We start from the raw sequence: 17,487 nt of genomic DNA on the forward strand, positions 1-17,487 counted from the left end.
ATAAACTTATATTTAATTCACAATATAATATAGATAACATATCGAATGTTGAAAGTGAGATATTTTGTAATGCCATGCCAAATATTGGCACATTTTGGATTTTATGAGAGCTACACATTCCAAAAAAGTTGGGACAGGTAGCAATAAGAGGCCGGAAAAGTTGTACAGATAAGGAACAGCTGGAGGAACAATTTGCAACTTATTATGTCAATTGGCAACATGATTGGGTATAAAAAGAGCCTCTCAGAGTGGCAGTGTCTCTCAGAAGTCAAGATGGGCAGGGAATCACCAATTCCCCCAATGCTGCGGCGAAAAATAGTGGAGCAATATCAGAAAGGAGTTTCTCAGAGAAAAATTGCAAAGAGTTTGATGTTATCATCATCTACAGTGCATAATATCATCCAAAGATTCAGAGAATCTGGAACAATCTCTGTGCGTAAGGGTCAAGGCCGGAAAACCATACTGGATGCCCGTGATCTTCGGGCCCTCAGACGGCAATGCATCACATACAGGAATGATACTGTAATGGAAATCAACATGGGCTCAGGAATACTTCCAGAAAACATTGTCGGTGAACACAATCCACCGTGCCATTCGCCATTGCCTTCTACAACTCTATAGGTCAAAAAAGAAGCCGTATCTAAACAGGATCCAGAAGCGCAGGAGTTTTCTCTGGGCCAAGTATCATTTAAAATGGACTGTGGCAAAGTGGAAAAGTGTTCTGTGGTCAGATTAATAAAAATTTGAAGTTCATTTTGGAAAACTGGGACGCCATGTCATCCAGACTAAAGAAGACAAGGACAACCCAAGTAGTTATCAGTACTCAGTTCAGAAGCCTGCATCTCTGATGGTATGGAGTTGCATGAGTGCGTGTGGCATGGGCAGCCTACACATCTGGATAGGCACCATCAATGCTGACAGTTATATCCAAGTTCTAGAACAACATATGCTCCCATCCAGACGTCGTCTCTTTCAGGGAAGACCTTGCATTTTCCAACATGACAAAGCCAGATTACAATGTCATGGCTGCATAGAAGATAGATCCGGGTACTGAAATGGCCAGCCTGCAGTCCAGATCTTTCACCCATAGAAAACATTTGGCGCATCATAAAGAGGAAGGTGTGACAAAGAAGACCTAAGAAAGTTGAGCAACTAGAAGCCTGTATTAGACAAGAATGGGACAACATTCCTATTCATAAACTTGAGCAACTTGTCTCCCCAGTCCCCAGACGTTTGCAGTCTGTTATAAAAAGAAGAGTGGATCCCACACAGTGGTAAACATGGCCTTTTTTGAGATTGTTGATCTCATGAAATTTAAAATCAACTTATTTTCTCTTAAAGTGATTTTCTCAGTTTGAACATTTGATATGTCATCTATGTTGTATTCTGAATAAAATATTGAAATTTGAAACTTCCACATCATTGCATTCTGTTTTTATTCACAATTGTACAGTGTCCCAACTTTTTTGGAATCGGGTTTGTACATTTTATTTCAAACGCCCAGTGACTTGTTTGAAAATACCATCCTATGTTCTAAATGCTGTGTCAATAACCAAGTACGAAGTGTGAATTTACTACATATTACTGAGGAAAATGCATTTGAATGGAGATCAAATGTATTATTACTAATATGAAGTCCTCCATCATCCCTGAGCTCAGAGTTCTCCTGCAAGTTGACATGAACTACTAAGGAAAATGCCAGCAACAACATTTTCAGGAGTTAAATGTAACAATTTTTTTTTTTTGAAATACTCATACAAATCTGGATTTTGATTTACAAGCATCATTTTATTAATAAATAGATGAAACCCCATGTTAACCATTAGCCATTCTGTATATGTCAATGCAAGTTTAATGCCTATGAATGCATCACTCTGGTATTCTTTACTGAACTGTCACCTCCTGCCTGGTTACAAATGCAGCAATAGTTTTGAAACACTAGGCTTTGTATTGTAGAACAGGCAACAGTGTTGCCCCTGCACATTATCCATAGCAAATAGCCAACACCCTGATGACACATGTAACACACAACTTCAAACAGTGACGCTGCAGGTGCAATCAAAACGTACAGTACAGAATGAGCTTGAGTAATCACAAATAGATCATTTTGTTTGTTAATGTGGTTTCTGGATTGGAAATGTTCCTTCAGAGTATTGTTCAGCTTTTTCCCACCTATAACATCAAGCTCATTAGTGCTGAATATTCCAGAGCGTTAGTAGTGGGAAGACAGGTGAAATGATCACGTGACTTTGTTTACTCGCATATGTTTTATTTCTGCATAAAGGCATTTCCATTCTTTCTTAATTTATTTTACAGACAGAAAAAGGCCCCACTATGTTTACTGATGTGCGTCGATATTAATAACACATTACTGACAATTTCTGCTTCCATCACACCCTGGGTTTTGTAATAGAGTATAACCTTACTTGCATAAACACTGTAGATCAAAATGTGGTTAGTCTTTACATTAAACCAGCTAGGGGACTGAAGTGATATGTTTTAGAAGACAGGGGCTCATCATTATTAAATATGAAAACATATTATTATTGCATTACATATCAATACCAATGAGGGTAACAAAACAAAACAAGTAAACCAGAGAAACTGGAAGTATTCATTCATCACTTTTCCCGCGTAGCTGATATGGTAAATGTTCGGGCACAAACTGCCCACTTAACGTCACCCAGTAGGTTGCTACACATTAGTGGTGGGTGAGGTGAGTTTTCCCTTACTATATAAAGCACACTGAGCACAGTCTGTCCATTTGTTTCCGCTAGTTTCTTCACAGCTTCAATATAAATCGACATATTCAATTTTGTTTTTATTAGACATATGGATGACATTCAAAACCTAGGATTCCCATGGTCTATAAAATGTAGATACATACAAAACATATTCCCCATTCTCACTCGCTTTCAGCTACACAATTATTGTCATTTACACTACCCCTCACCAACCCCAGACAAAAAACAAAATGACTGTTGATTATTAAAAAAAGAAAATCACACATCTTAAACCACATCATGATTGACCTGTCCACAGAATCCAGAAATGTTCATGCAATTTAACAGTATCCAAAAACGTTTTGAAGTTATTAGGACATTTACTAAAAGTAGGGTTAGGGTTATTAATGTAACTAAAGTTGACCATAAAACAAGAATCCATCCATAATATTCTTAAGAGCAGAATGCTTCAGTCTGTGGGTCTACTACCATGTGTAGCTATTAGGCATCAGCCTATGCCAACAAAAACAATGTGCTTTTAGAGAAAGGCATTACATGAACATACATTTAAAAAAGAAATCTACACCACACAAGCAGTCCCTGGATTTGGTTTAAGAATTGCTATGTACTTAAATAATGAAATGTTGTTGTTTTTCCTACTTAAGGTGTGATTTTAATTGTGAAAAACAGAAACCTGAAAAACTCAACTTAATTTGCGGAAACATTTAACATAATCAAGCAAAAAGCATATATTTATATATAGAGCCCTTAAAAAAACGACCATTGGTAAACCCTTGAGAAGATGACATTCTCCTGTGCCGTTTGAACTTTCCAATCAGCAATCTAGGGAGGAATGAGCTGGCCAATCCACATTCTACTCTGGGAAATAATGGGTGTACTATTCCCTCTCAGCTGCTTTTTAACAAAGCAATTTAGTAGAAATTATAGATCATATTTCCTACAAATCTGGAAACACTGGGCATTTACTCAATGTTGCTATGCATGTTCAAGAGTTTATATTATTAAAACGTGTTCAAAAGATTGATCCTTATGTCCTTTTGACAAATTTCACAGTGATCTTGGTGCATTGTATCCAAAAACAGGTGTTTTGACAAAACAGCAACCCTGCAATCCTTCATTCTATAAATAGAGAATACCTTGACCCAAACAAAAACAATTCCAGGACAGTCCCTTATGTCAAACATGGTTAACGGGCAACATAGACAGTTACAGACAAAGGCTTTGTGCTGATTTCTTCACACTTCCCCAAAAGTCTGCACTTGCACAATCAACATCATGGACTTAAAAGCGTGGGCGTTGATGTAAGCGCTGGATGAAGAGGGTCTATTGTAAAATCCATTATGGTGTGCATAGTCAGGCATCAAGGGAATGGGAGATAGATGATCCAGGGACGAAGTTCATAGATCAGTCCTTTCTTTGGGGTATGCAGCCTTCCATCTCCAGCACCTCTGGCCAGCCCTCATACTTGTTGGTCTCAGCATTGTTCTTAATGTGCTGTAGACACAGACATTCAGGTAGTTATGGATTAGACACACTGGCGCTGGAATGGGGTTTCATTTTGAAAGAACACAATGCTTAGGACGCTCAATCCAATAAGATGGAGCACAGCCACTACAAACGAATGTGAGGAAGGACAGATTATGAGGTATTCTATTCTAAGGAAGGACAGAATGTTGACATTGGGAGTTCCTGTTTACTCAGTGGTAAAAATATTCATGTCTTAGGTGTCAGGCACCAAATCCGACAATAGATAAATATGGGCACTACGGTTGTAAAAAGTTCAAATGCATCGGAAGTGTAGTGTGCATTCCTTTAGCTACCACATTGGAAAACATTTCAGAATTATCTGACAATAGTGACTTTGGTATTACTGTTTGTAGATACAATACATTTTTTGCTAGCTGCCAGCCATACCCCTGGAGTAGACAGTGGCTCTCAGAGGTATTCAGCCATTAACTTGTTCCTTTTGTAATACACAGCATTGTTTATATAGATTCTGGTTTGACAGCTCTCAATGTACTAATCCAGCTTTCTGGAAAACCTGTGTAGTTTCATGTGAAGTGAATGTTGTCTTACTGACTTCTCAGTTTCACCAACTGATATGTTGATTTGGTACTATTTTCAATTACATATAGGGATAAATGATTTGCACATCATTGCATTCTGTTTTTATGGGCATTTTACACAGTGTCACAACTCTTTTGGAAACAGGGTTGTACTATATTTAATTGGGGTTAAAGTTACCTGTTCAAAGGGACTCTTGGTCTTGATTCCTTTGCCTCCCACAAAAATCCAGTTGTCCCGGAAGCCCAATGAGCCAATGCTAGAACTGCCCAGTTCACTTATCATTGTCTTGGCCTCGTCGTTCAGCCTGCGGACCACACATTATTTAACAGTTTGCAACAGAATCGTGAGTTCAGATTGTCCCTCCTTGTTTCGGTCCATTTTCTCGTGAATACAAAAATAATTTAGTTAGTCTGTAGAAAGAACAGTTGAATGTCATACAGCTCATCTTTGCTTGAACACTTTCTTAATCACTATAGATCAACAGTAATTGGCAAATCAAGTACATCAGCTGAAGCACCCCTACTTCCCACTACTACGCACAGTACTTATGGTTTTCTATTCTTACTTGGTAGTTGATTACATTAAGGCCGATTAGAGGGTTAGAAAAAACAGCCACTAAGGTGATAACTAACTTGCCAGCTAGAGCCTGTCTAGCCTGCCTTTTTTCTAGTAGAGATGAGTCTCAACTGTTTTGTTCAACCAATTCCAAATACGGTGTGCCAACTTATTATTAAGGAATGCAGACATACCACAACATAGTTGTTTACGTTTGCATTATTACATGGATATAGATATATAGCAATGATTATTACATGGATGCGGGATATTGGGTGAACTACTTTTAAAATGATCATCTAACAGAAAGAAAAAAATCATTTTCTCCCAAAGCTACACGTACTTGGTGGCTGCATCATCAAATGTGGCAACCATCACCACAGTCCCTTCCTCAACTGTCTTTAGGAATTTGATGACATCATTGACATCTGCAGAAAGTCAAAAATTTGTCAAACAAATGCTTTGCTTAGTTTAGACACCGTGAAAAAAAAAAAAAAGATGACATAGGAAATACTCACCTCCTGCCCAAAGGTCAAAGAATTCTGTCTTGATAAGCTCCCCTGTCTTTCCTAAGAAAAAGGGGTGGGGGGGGTTACACCAATGTATCAGTTGCAAAAGGATCATACAACATCTCTTATTCCCAATGTCTTTTCCCCATGACACCCCACCATCCATATTAAACCACACATCCCTTTTAATGGTTCTGTTGTTTTCTCCATCCCTTCCCACCACATCCAGCTGACTGCTAGTGTTACAGATGACGTCTTCTCAAATCCAGCCCTCTACTGTCCTCAGAACAGCCCACTGTTCTCAGTATTTCATCATATTTCCTGTAGCAATATTTCCCCTTTCTCTTACTGTGGTCTCATGAGGGTTTTCAATCTAACTGTACCATATCTGCTGATAATGCAAATGAAATAAAATATTGCAAGAGCACCTGGACGTTCCCTATTGCCTGACCATGGTCCCCTACATCCCCAAACAGCAATCGGCTGATTCATGTTTTCTTCAGTTACAAGTTTTCCTGGACTGAAGCCACAAAACATCCTCAACACATCACATTTGACGATCAACAGGGTTGAGTGACATGTAATTCAGTGTTTTGTTGTGGCTAGAAAGGACAGTGCTTGTGTGGTTCAAGAAATCAAGTGTGCCAAAACACACCTGGAAGCATCTACTAAGACTACTGGAATATAGTCAAAAGTGCAGCTTTTTGGATGATGTGTCAACGTATGTCTGGAGTAGGACATATTTACACAAATTAGAAAATGATTACGACACAAAGATGGATTCTCGATCACAAACAAAAGTAGTCATTTTAATTTTCTACTAGTGAAATAATAAAAATGTTGTGCATAATTCATTTTGATTGATGTTAATTGACTTTAAAAAAAAAAAAAAAAAAGAATAATAAAATACAATTGGGGTGGGGCAAAATACTACACCGGTATTTGGTATTTAAGATCTGCATATATGATGGCTACAAGTTTATTTAATAACGATAAGAGAGAGAGACACCAGCCTGTGTTGCCATTTTGCAACCCAAAGCTAAACAACATGAAACAGGAAAGTTTAGTTTGTGCCGGTGAAACATTGAGCAGAATGTAAAGAATGGACGGGGAAATCCAAAAGAAAGAGTCCATTCTTTTGGATTTTGTTCGAAGCACGATTATCTTGTTCGAAGCACGATTACTGTCCTGGGGCCCTATTCACAAAAACATTTTCTCACAACTAGGACTCCTAAACAGCACTAAAATATCATAGCTAAGAGTTTCCACTTAAAGCTTTTAAGACCAACTTTTACTAAGCAAATGGGCGGGGTTGACCCCATAGCTATGGATGATGTTGTGTTCCACAAACAAGCTTACTTACTATGCCCACAGTGATTGTCTGATAGGGGCGGAGTCTCTGTCAATGAATTCATCATGGCAATACTGTAAAAGGCTACGTCAAAATAAAGATTTTCAAATAAAAAAGTTGGCCAAGTATCACCGATTAAACATGAAACCAAGAATGATATACTGACTAGTCAAGACATGTTCAGCTAACTGTCAGCCTCTTATATGTGTGGCAGCTTATAAAGACATGCGCATTCATCTTTTGATTGGCGCAATAATTAATGCAATTGTGTCCCATCTATAGCACCAACTACACCGGGAGGTTGACCTATGGCCATGGAGTTGGCTTTGTTTCTTTGTAGTTGGGGAATGGAGGAAACCAAATGATTTGTCAGATGATATGGGGTCTGGGGTGGGCAATTTTTGTTGTCATATTCTAGCCTACTGACACATGACTGAGATATACATAGTTCATCTGCGCTGCATAGCTGCTTTTTCCCCTATGATCATGATACCCTCGCGATTAAGCCGATACCTTGTTAAAAGCTCAGTATCAATAAATGTTTCTAAAACGTCGACCTGAATACGAGGCGGATTCCCAGCAGCAGCCCTTTTAGGAGTGTTTGTGATTTGGTCTTAGTGATTTAGGAGTCCTCATGACTAATCATAACCTTTTTTTAGCACCAAAATGCTTTGTGAAATACTCTTAGGCCAAAAATGTAGGAGTCCTAAAGTTAGGACTGACACGCCCATTTTGTTGACATATTCCTGCATAAGATGTCATGGACCAATTTTGTTGCACCCGCTCAAGTGAGACAATTTTGCAGGCCTACAAAGCACCAAGTCTGTATTCTGTTATCTAGACGAATATGGATCCAAGACAAGCTTGTCGAAAGTGTCTGGCGTAATGACAATTGCCATTCCCTGGAATACCATGATTGGTTCCAGCGGCACGCTTAGCAAAAGGTCAACTGGCTTATTTCTCAAATATAAATATGCAAAACAAGTTATTTAAACATAAGGAGATGTCATGATTTTCACAAATGGTATGTAGTAGTGACAAAATCAACTTACCGTTAACTAGGGCAAAGTTCATTCCTCTTCCCACATTGTTTTTGACACCACTCATCAATCTGAAAGATAAATGGAACAAAATGACATAGTAAGCCATTAAGTAAGTACCCTTGGTTTGTCTGGTGGGTCAGTGGTTGTACTGTAAATGCAGGGGTGTCATTTCTCTTACATGTTGTCCTCCAGGCAGATCTTCGGACCTACAACACTGGCTGCTCCACTGGCCATCTTAAAGGAGAAGTGTCCCTCGGGACACAACTTGGAGAGGCCACACTTGTGGCGGGCCGGTTTAGTAGCTGCAAATGAAATTCCAACACAAAGCTTGATAGAATACAAATTGACACCCAATGTTCACATTTGCATTCACTTGTCCTCTTTCAAACACACCCAGCATCACTTAAAGGGAGAAGCAAGTTGCACATCATCAATTCATACATATGGATCAGTGGACCAGTTTTGTTAAACATGATACCTGTTCCACACCACACCCGCAACATGGCCTCCGGAGTGGTTGTTATGGAAATTTTGAACCAAGGTACATTTGAGAAATGTCTGCTTTTCTATTGCCTGGTATGTAACTATATTATTTGATTGTGATACACGTCTGTATAAATATCAGAGCATCACTAGGTACTCTGAGCATTTTCCTCTGCTTAAACCAAGATGGGTGTCGGTCCTTTGTTTCTTAGGAATGTAGGAGAGAGGGATCTGGTATTTGCCTAGGGGGCATCATTGACTGGTATCGGCAGATTATAAGGAAATGCAATAGAAACTAGCTAGCTTTAGCATTAGTAGCCTAATACTAAACAAACAGCATTTTTTTGGATTCTAGTAAAGCTGTTGTTTGGTTGACTGTTTCACCAGTCACTGAGATTACATTGGGTTATCAATTCAACATACACTAATTTGCCGCAAAGCCACGGCCTTTATCCGGACATTAGTATCCATGGAACACCCAAGGCGCTCTACGGCAGGGACACACAGCTTTGAACACACACACATTCATATTGGGCTCAATAACTAAAAAAGAACATACACACTCAAAAGCCAGGACATACCTATACAATACATACAGATTACCCACTATTAACTAGAAATATGTACGGATACATGGATGACCATCACTGAGTTGTATAAACCATTGGGGGAGGGAGAAATGAAGAAATGTTACTTCATTTATGCACTGAACATATGGTAGGTTACAGAGATGTTAAAGTAAGAGTAGTGTTTGAGTTATACGTACAGCCTCCCTCCACAGGCACAGATCTAGCTGGGGAGTGAGAGAACAAAAGTTAGAGGGTTTAGCTGATAAATGGAGAAATCTCCTTATTGGTTTCTTATTAAAGAAAGGTGAAGGCATTGAGCTTTGCAAAAATATTCATATTACAGTCTGCGAAGAACAAAATTGCTTCCAGCAGGCTGGAGATTGAAACAGCATGTGAAGACTAGTATACAATTTTGTAGTCTTTGTGGGTTGCATGAAACTAGCCTTAGTCTTAATGGATGTTTACCAGAATTCCTACTCTTATCTATTAAGCAACGTATTTTATAACACTATATGGATTGTAACACAGTTTAGCAAGTGGGGAATTACCGGTCATTAAACTCACCGAACATGTTCTCCAAACTGAAGTCCATATTAATTTCCAGTAGCTCGAATGCAAGGAAAACTCCCAGTAAAAAGACAGAAACCAGTGCAGCCAACTTCAAAATGCCTGTTGGAGATTAGATGGAAATGAAGATCAGAGAAAACGGCCAAAGGGAAAGAGAGAAATATCAAGACACTTTAACACTGACCAATAAATAAACTGAAATAAAACATACCACCAAGACAAGCAATTATAACAGGTTTCCATCCATCCAGCGTATATGAATACAGTACAATGTCAAATACATGTCACAATAGATCTGATGGAAACAACAAATTTGTTGGTAACCTACTTCAATGTTGATAAAACATATACTGGACAATGTGAGATCTATTCGAGATAAACTGTATGTATTGTAATCATAGACAATAAAATCTGTCAGAAATTTGATCAGAATTTGTCTAGCTTGGCTGTACTGGTTTCTGTCTTTCAACAGCTACCATGAGAAAACCTACCTCCAGTTCTCATCATGTTCGCCCTGACAATCTGCAATCAACAACACAATGTAGGACCCTGTTGAGAGACAAAACATAATTTGCCAGTGCAGAGAAAGACATGCATTTGACTAGTTACTTGTCAGGATGGTTGTTTATAAGAAATCACACATGCAGTAATTACATTGCAACAACTTGCTATTATACTAGGTTTTAAACATTAACTTTGCACCGAACCAGGAAGTTAATTGCAGTTAAATACATTGACCAAACAGACAGACACCCATCAAAGGAAGAAGCATGAAAACAAAATTTGCACCACCATTAGCAACTCAATGTTGGTTAGCTTTAGTCACACCATTGGCCTCAATGCAAATGATATGAAATACATATTTCATATCCAATAGTTTGCAGTGTGTCCAATGGCATGGTAAACTGCCATCATCACTTGCAGCATATTTTGACTATACACACTCCTGAACATTTCCTACAATACATTCACAGCTGCGTATAGAGTTTTTTCAATGAGGCAATATATATCCCACATACTATATATAATAATGAATTGCTTTAGGGGCTATAGAGTGTGTGGAAATATTGTGGTGGTAGATGTAGCACACCGTTCCCCATGATTAGACAGCTTTGTCTTATTCTACAAACGGCCCTGAACATTTCCAACATTGCTGACACGCATGATCTGGAATCGTTTTTGAGCTATGAGGCAATATGTATTCCATATTCAGTCATGCGCATGGTCAGAATTTATTGAAATTCCTTAAATATAGACAAATAAATTGTGGTTAATGTTTGAGAGGTATATTTTTTGTAAACAATTAATAATACATTCTATTGGTCAGTTTTCAACAAATATGTTGGCCTCTTATTTAGACATTTTCGTGACCCGTTTTTTTTTTTTTTTAAATGTTCCTCACAAGACGCTGGTAGTTTCCTAAATTACTTTCGATTTAGCTAACAAGCTGTGTTGTCTAGTACACCGATCAACTAACGTTAAGGTATCATAGACCTTAATATCACGTTACGGTATCATAGACGTTAACATCACTTGCAGTCATATTTTACTGGTAGGTTTACAATAATAGCAAACGTTAGCTAGCCAATGAAACTAATTTACTTGTACACCTGTATTTCATGATAAATCGACTGAATTATCTGACATTTTATTTAGGAACATTGCAGTACTAAAAATATAACTAGTTAACGTACTGTATCATTTAGTTGACAATAGTAACGTTAGATTTACCTGTGAAGAAACGATCATACGCATCACGATACTTACCTGTCATTCTAGACCCAAGTCAATTCTAACACGTCAGTGTTATCGACTGTATTAAAGCTAACTAAATGCATAGCGTAGCTAGACGTCCACCTACATTGTGGCTTTTGGAGTGTTGTTATGTTACTAGCCAGCTAACGTAGCAATAATAGTAGATAATAATTTAATTTGCTATTTCACCGGCAACATTAGATAAAGTGAAATTAACGACGAAACTCACCTGCCAGCCCCTTCCTGATTCCAATTCGTTTAGCGTGTTTGGAGATCTGTCAGGAACGGATGCAATCCACTCCAAATTTTGTTTGGGTTCAGTGATTCTTCTTCGTGATGGACACGTCTAATTTAGCTTTACCGCCACCTAGTGTACTGGAGGTTGAGCCAGAGACAGCAATGGCCCCCAACAAATGACATCCTTAACCAACTCATTAATCCTATAAATTATAACATTTGCTAGTTTTATTTTATTATATATTCCATTTAAACCACATTTACCATATGATGAACACACATTTTTTACCTCAAAAACAGAAATGTTTCTCTATTTGCTAGGATTGACAAATCTAACCAGTTCTTCTGAATAATGTCTAGATATTACAATCATAGTGACAACATAAATGTTTCAGGTCAATACATGTTACATCCAAATCAAAGGTTAGGGAATCAGATGGAGCAGGGATGGTCATCATCGATAAGCCATAACAATCTTCAGAGAGGCTAGGTTTCTGAGAGGCTCTCACACCACATGGTGTTTATCTCTCACATGACGTGCTGGTTGTCTGTCAGTTATCGAAGTGAACTACTCTAGAGAATATAGGAAATCGCTGAAGTGACATGGTTGCACCAAACATATCTCTCACTGTCTTTGTATCCCACAAGCTAGCCACTGATTCATTTTTGGACTTTTAGTGTGCAAAATAACATATGCACAGGGTCCTTAGCAAGCCCTATAAGTAATTTAACCTCGGGACAGTTATGAACAGTGCTTCCTGGGTTCTCCCACACACTACACAACAAAGCCTATCCTGCAAGAAAAGTTCTGTTCCTATAATAACAAAGATAATAATAGCTTGTGTTTGTGAAAGGTGAGCAGTGATTTAACTTTTAGTGTGTGTGATTTTAGACATTACAAAGTCAATCAGTGGGTGAAACCTCATGACCTGGTTAATAAGTATTACAACAAACACTGACAATGGAAGGCATAGTTTGTGTGTGTGTGTGTGTGTGTGTGTGTGTAAAAGTGTTCTGATGTGTAGTAGGATGTACTAAGGTGTAGTTTCCACTTTATATCTGCCCTCAGCAAGATTTTCAACAAGTATTTTCATTGATTCTCCACCACCGAGTCATTTTGACCCTTGAAACTGTTCAATTTGGTTGCCTTTCATTTTATATGTTCGTAAACACAATGTTGAGAATATCATCAAGTTTCATGCATATCAAAATAACCTAAATGGTATTTCAGACATATCAAAGTCTTAAAACGGGTCAGTTTGACCCTAACATAATTTAAAGGTTAAACAACAAGAAGTATCTGCTGGCCATAGTGAAATTACAGGAAATAAGCTGTACAGTTTCTGTAATTTCCTCTCTGCAAAAAAAATAGATACATTTGCATTTTCCTTTCACTTAGCTATTTCTTCATCATAGAACTGAGTTTTGGATGACCCGGAAATTACTAACTTTAACATTCTTTTATGGAATGTGTTGCTTCCTTCAAATGCTTTGGGATTTGGTTTAATGAAAATGTATTTTAAAACAAACATTAGTGAGTTAGTAATAAGGCCAAAGATTAACATTTGTTTATTTTATAGGAACATACCATGTCTGTCACATCACCAGAGAAAATATATTGTGCAAGCAACATTTATGTCCCTACTAGATTGTAGTGATGCGCTATATGTGTATGCCTCAGCTTCTGCACTCAAATCTTTGGATGCAGTCTGTCATTTGTCATTGAGTTTTATCACTGATGCAAATTTTCACACCTCACTACTTTTATATACTTCAAGTGGCTGGGATTCACTGACCTCTTTCATATAAGGCTGTAATGCTATAACATGCTGTCTATCTAACAGACAAAATATTTAGAAAAATAGTAGTTGCCATCAAGACTGAATAGTACTGAATATTTTTGCAAGGACCACGTAAGTGGAGCCGGGTAAGAAGAGCGAATGTCTCTTAGTTAGTTAGCGAGTGATTGAGCAAGCGACTGATCGACCGCCCCTTGTTCAATAGCTTAGTGGTTAGAGAAGCAGACTTGTGAACTATAAGTCCTGAGTTCGTATCTCCTTGCAGGTGAAGCAAAGTACGCATTTTAAATGATTCCATATTGATGATAACTTCTGAAACTGTATACGGTTATATTGCGACTGTTTCTGGCATGGAATAGTTAATCTTCAGTCTCGCTAGCAATTGCTCAATTCTTATGATTATTCCTAGGAAGTTAGTAGATACTAGAAAGCCTATTACTGGCTAATAAGCTGTTAAAACAGCAAGCAATACAGTTCATAGACTGGAGGTAAACTTAATAAGAAACGTTAGTCAGTTTAACACAATCCTCAATGGAGTCTAGTGACCCCTGAAACATGTAGTAGTGATTAAAGAGTGTGCCTCTCATGTGGAAGACCTAAGTTTGAATCTATTGAGAGCAACAACATTTATTAATTATTTCTGATAGATTCCACAATTCTCTCGTCTTTTCACTTGTTGAAAAAGTTAGTTTTCGTCGCCTTTATTAATAGTTATTGTATAAATGTAATTCACCAATGAAAGAAAAAAGTATGTTGTTTTGCCATGAAAGAAAAAAATATGTTATTATGCCATGAAATGAAATAGCTTTGGCAGACCCATTAGCAATTGCTCAGTTCTTATGACTATTCCAGTAAGTTAGTAGATACCGGTAAAGCGTATTACTGGCTAATATGCTGTTAAAACGGCCAGTGGCAAACGCAATACCTAGCCGTGGAGGTAATCTTAGTAAGAAATGTTTGTCAGTTTAACTGTATCAATGTCATTCACGAATGGCCTATTAACTATTAAAACGGCCAGTGCCAAAAGAGGATTTGACACCCAGCAAATCTACAGCTCTGTGGTGTAGTGGTTAACGATGCAGCCTTTCATGTGGGCAACCCGGGTTTGAATCATGAGGTGGCAAGATGTTCTACTGTGGGCCAGCTGAACTAGGCTTGCCTGGTTTCTTGTTTTTATGTGTCTTATTTCAATTTTGTAAGTATTTTATTGTTGTAATACAGGGGCTAAGCAGTGAATGAGACCTTACTCACAGTTGATTTGTCTGTATGAATAAACGTAACATAAATGTAATCACACGGATTCAGCTGGATCCAAATGATTCCTCCAGATCCACACAAAAATGACTCACTGACCACAGAGCTGAAGAGTCCAAAAGAGGGATCCAAGGACTCTGAAGGATCTGGAGAGATTCTTCAAGGATGAAAGGTCCCAGATGCCTGGTTATGTCTTCTCCAACCTCAACAAATATTATATGAAAACTCACAGTTGTTTTCTTGGCAAGCAGTGGATGCACTTAACGCAGTAGTGGCAATCATTTTTACTGAGATTTCACTGAGATAGATTTCACTTCTTTTTTAGGTAGGTAAGATTATTGTCTATTTCTGAGAGTGAGATCAAGCTGGTGAACAACAATTATATTGTTTTGCTTATGTTTGGGGTTACACTGACATACAAGCCTCTGGAGTCTTTGGAACTTTAAAACCCGCGACTGACATTATCGCAATGTACCACAACAGATGGGGCATCTCCAATTTTTTGTATTCACTGTGACAGAAACATTTGTTTTTTCACAAAGTTCTATCAAATCATATTCATTGTTATTCCCCTTTAAACTAAACCCCGATCTGCCTTGCAATCTGATTGGTCCTTTTGTGAACTAAACCCTTCCTCCTTCGTGATCTCTCCAAAGCATTATATCAACTACTGTTAGTGAGAGTGGCCATAGTGCTTTATCAGGGACAGCTACAACAGGGCTAAACTCATTTTCATACAGCCTGGGTATCATCCACTCACCCATATAAAGGTGCTTCACTGACCTAGCATAAGGAACCAGAAAGAAATATGCTGGTGTTTCTGTCTTGGAGTAATGTAATGCAATATGATTTTCTAATGTAGAGTACTGGTGCTGCCATTATGTGAACCTCTTGACACTGATTCAGTTTTCATTTAATGTAAACAAATATATCTACAGTGGGTAGAACAAGTATTTGATACACTGCCGATTTTGCAGGTTTTCCCACATAAAAAAGCATGTAGAAGACTGTAATTTTTATTGTATGATTTTTAAGTAATTAATTTGAATTTTATTGCATGACATAAGTATTTGATACATCAGAAAAACAGAACTTAATATTTGGTACAGAAACCTTTGTTTGCAATTACAGAGATCATACGTTTCCTGTAGTTCTTGACCAGGTTTACACACACTGCAGCACACATTGCATACAGACCTTCTCCAGATCCTTCAGGTTTCGGGGCTGTTTCTGGGCAATACGGACTTTCGGCTCCCTCCAAAGATTTTCTATTGGGTTCAGGTCTGGAGACTGGCTAGGCCACTCCAGGACCTAGAGATGCTTCTTACGGAGCCGCTCCTTAGTTGCCCTGGCTGTGTGTTTCGGGTCATTGTCATGCTGGAAGACCCAGCCACAACCCATCTTCAATATACTTACTGAGGGAAGGAGGTTGTTGGCCAAGATCTTGCGATACATGGCCCCATCCATCCTCCCCTCAATACGGTGCAGTCGTCCAGTCCCCTTTGCAGAAAAGCATCCCCAAAGAATGATGTTTCCACCTCCATGCTTCACGGTTGGCAAACATGGCAAGTGGAGTTTAGACCAAAAAGCTCTATTTCTGTCTCATCAGACCATTCCTCCTATGGATTCTCCCATTCCTCCTATGGATTATCCAGATGGTCATTGGCAAAATTCAGACGGGCCTGGACATGTGCTGGCTTGAGCAGGCGGACCTTGCATGCGCTGCAGGGTTTTAATCAATGACGGCGTATTGTGTTACTAATGGTTTTCTTTGAGACTGTGGTCCCAGCTCTCTTTAGGTCATTGACCAGGTCCTGACGTGTAGTTCTGGGCTGATCCCTCACTTTCCTCATGATCATTGATGCCCCATGAGGTGAGATCTTGCATGGAGCCCCAGACCGAGGGAGATTGACCGTTATCTTGAACTTCTTTCATTTTTAATAATTGCGCCAACAGTTGTTGCCTTCTCACCAAGCTGCTTGCCTATTGTCTTATAGCCCTTTCCATCCCAGTTATCTGGTCTTGGCCATTGTGGAGAGGTTGGAGTCAGTTTGATTGAGTGTGTGGACAGGTTTCTTTTATATAGGTAACCATTTCAAACAGGTGCAGTTAATACAGGTAATGAGTGGAGAACAGGAGGGCTTCTTAAAGAAAAACTAACAGGTCTGTGAGAGCCGTCATGCAATAAAATGCAAATTAATTATTTAAAAATCATACAGTGTAATTTTCTGGATTTTTGTTTTAGATTCCATCTCTCACAGTTGAAGTGTACCTATGATAAAAATTACAGACCTCTACATGCTTTGTAAGTAGGAAAACCTGCAAAATCGGCAGTGTATCAAATGTATGTTCTCCCCACTGTATATACAGTTGCAGTCTTAAGGTTTAGAGACACCTACTCATTCAAGGGTATTTCTTTAGTTTTACTATTTTCCACATTGTAATATTAAACATTAATGAAGACATTACAGTATGTAAGGTACAGTATGCAATAACACATGGAAATTCCACAAATTAACTTTTAACAAATCCATTCCAGATGACAAAGTGGACG

The 17,487-nt window shown here is 38.4% G+C and overlaps 1 protein-coding gene across 4 annotated transcripts; it reads right to left on the reverse strand.

Moving 5' to 3' along the window:
* Positions 1-2,600: 2,600 nt before the first annotated feature.
* On the reverse strand, positions 2,601-11,964 carry fam3c (FAM3 metabolism regulating signaling molecule C). 4 transcript variants are annotated; one of them, XM_010887379.4, is made up of 10 exons: positions 11,873-11,964; positions 10,380-10,437; positions 9,886-9,990; positions 9,519-9,545; positions 8,448-8,571; positions 8,279-8,337; positions 5,885-5,935; positions 5,710-5,794; positions 4,989-5,115; positions 2,601-4,238 (listed from the first exon to the last, which is right to left on the reverse strand). In XM_010887379.4, the coding sequence occupies exons 2-10, from the start codon at positions 10,393-10,395 to the stop codon at positions 4,149-4,151; spliced, it is 684 nt and encodes a 227-aa protein (XP_010885681.2). In that variant the 5' UTR covers positions 10,396-10,437; positions 11,873-11,964; the 3' UTR covers positions 2,601-4,148. The 4 variants fall into 4 exon arrangements, with proteins under 4 accessions (XP_010885681.2, XP_010885682.2, XP_019898277.2 ...); XM_010887380.3 differs by lacking the exon at positions 11,873-11,964 and adding an exon at positions 11,656-11,795; XM_020042718.2 differs by lacking the exon at positions 11,873-11,964 and adding an exon at positions 11,620-11,641.
* Positions 11,965-17,487: the final 5,523 nt, after the last annotated feature.

This window comes from Esox lucius, chromosome 23 (assembly GCF_011004845.1).
Source record: "Esox lucius isolate fEsoLuc1 chromosome 23, fEsoLuc1.pri, whole genome shotgun sequence".
Lineage (NCBI taxonomy): Eukaryota > Metazoa > Chordata > Actinopteri > Esociformes > Esocidae > Esox > Esox lucius.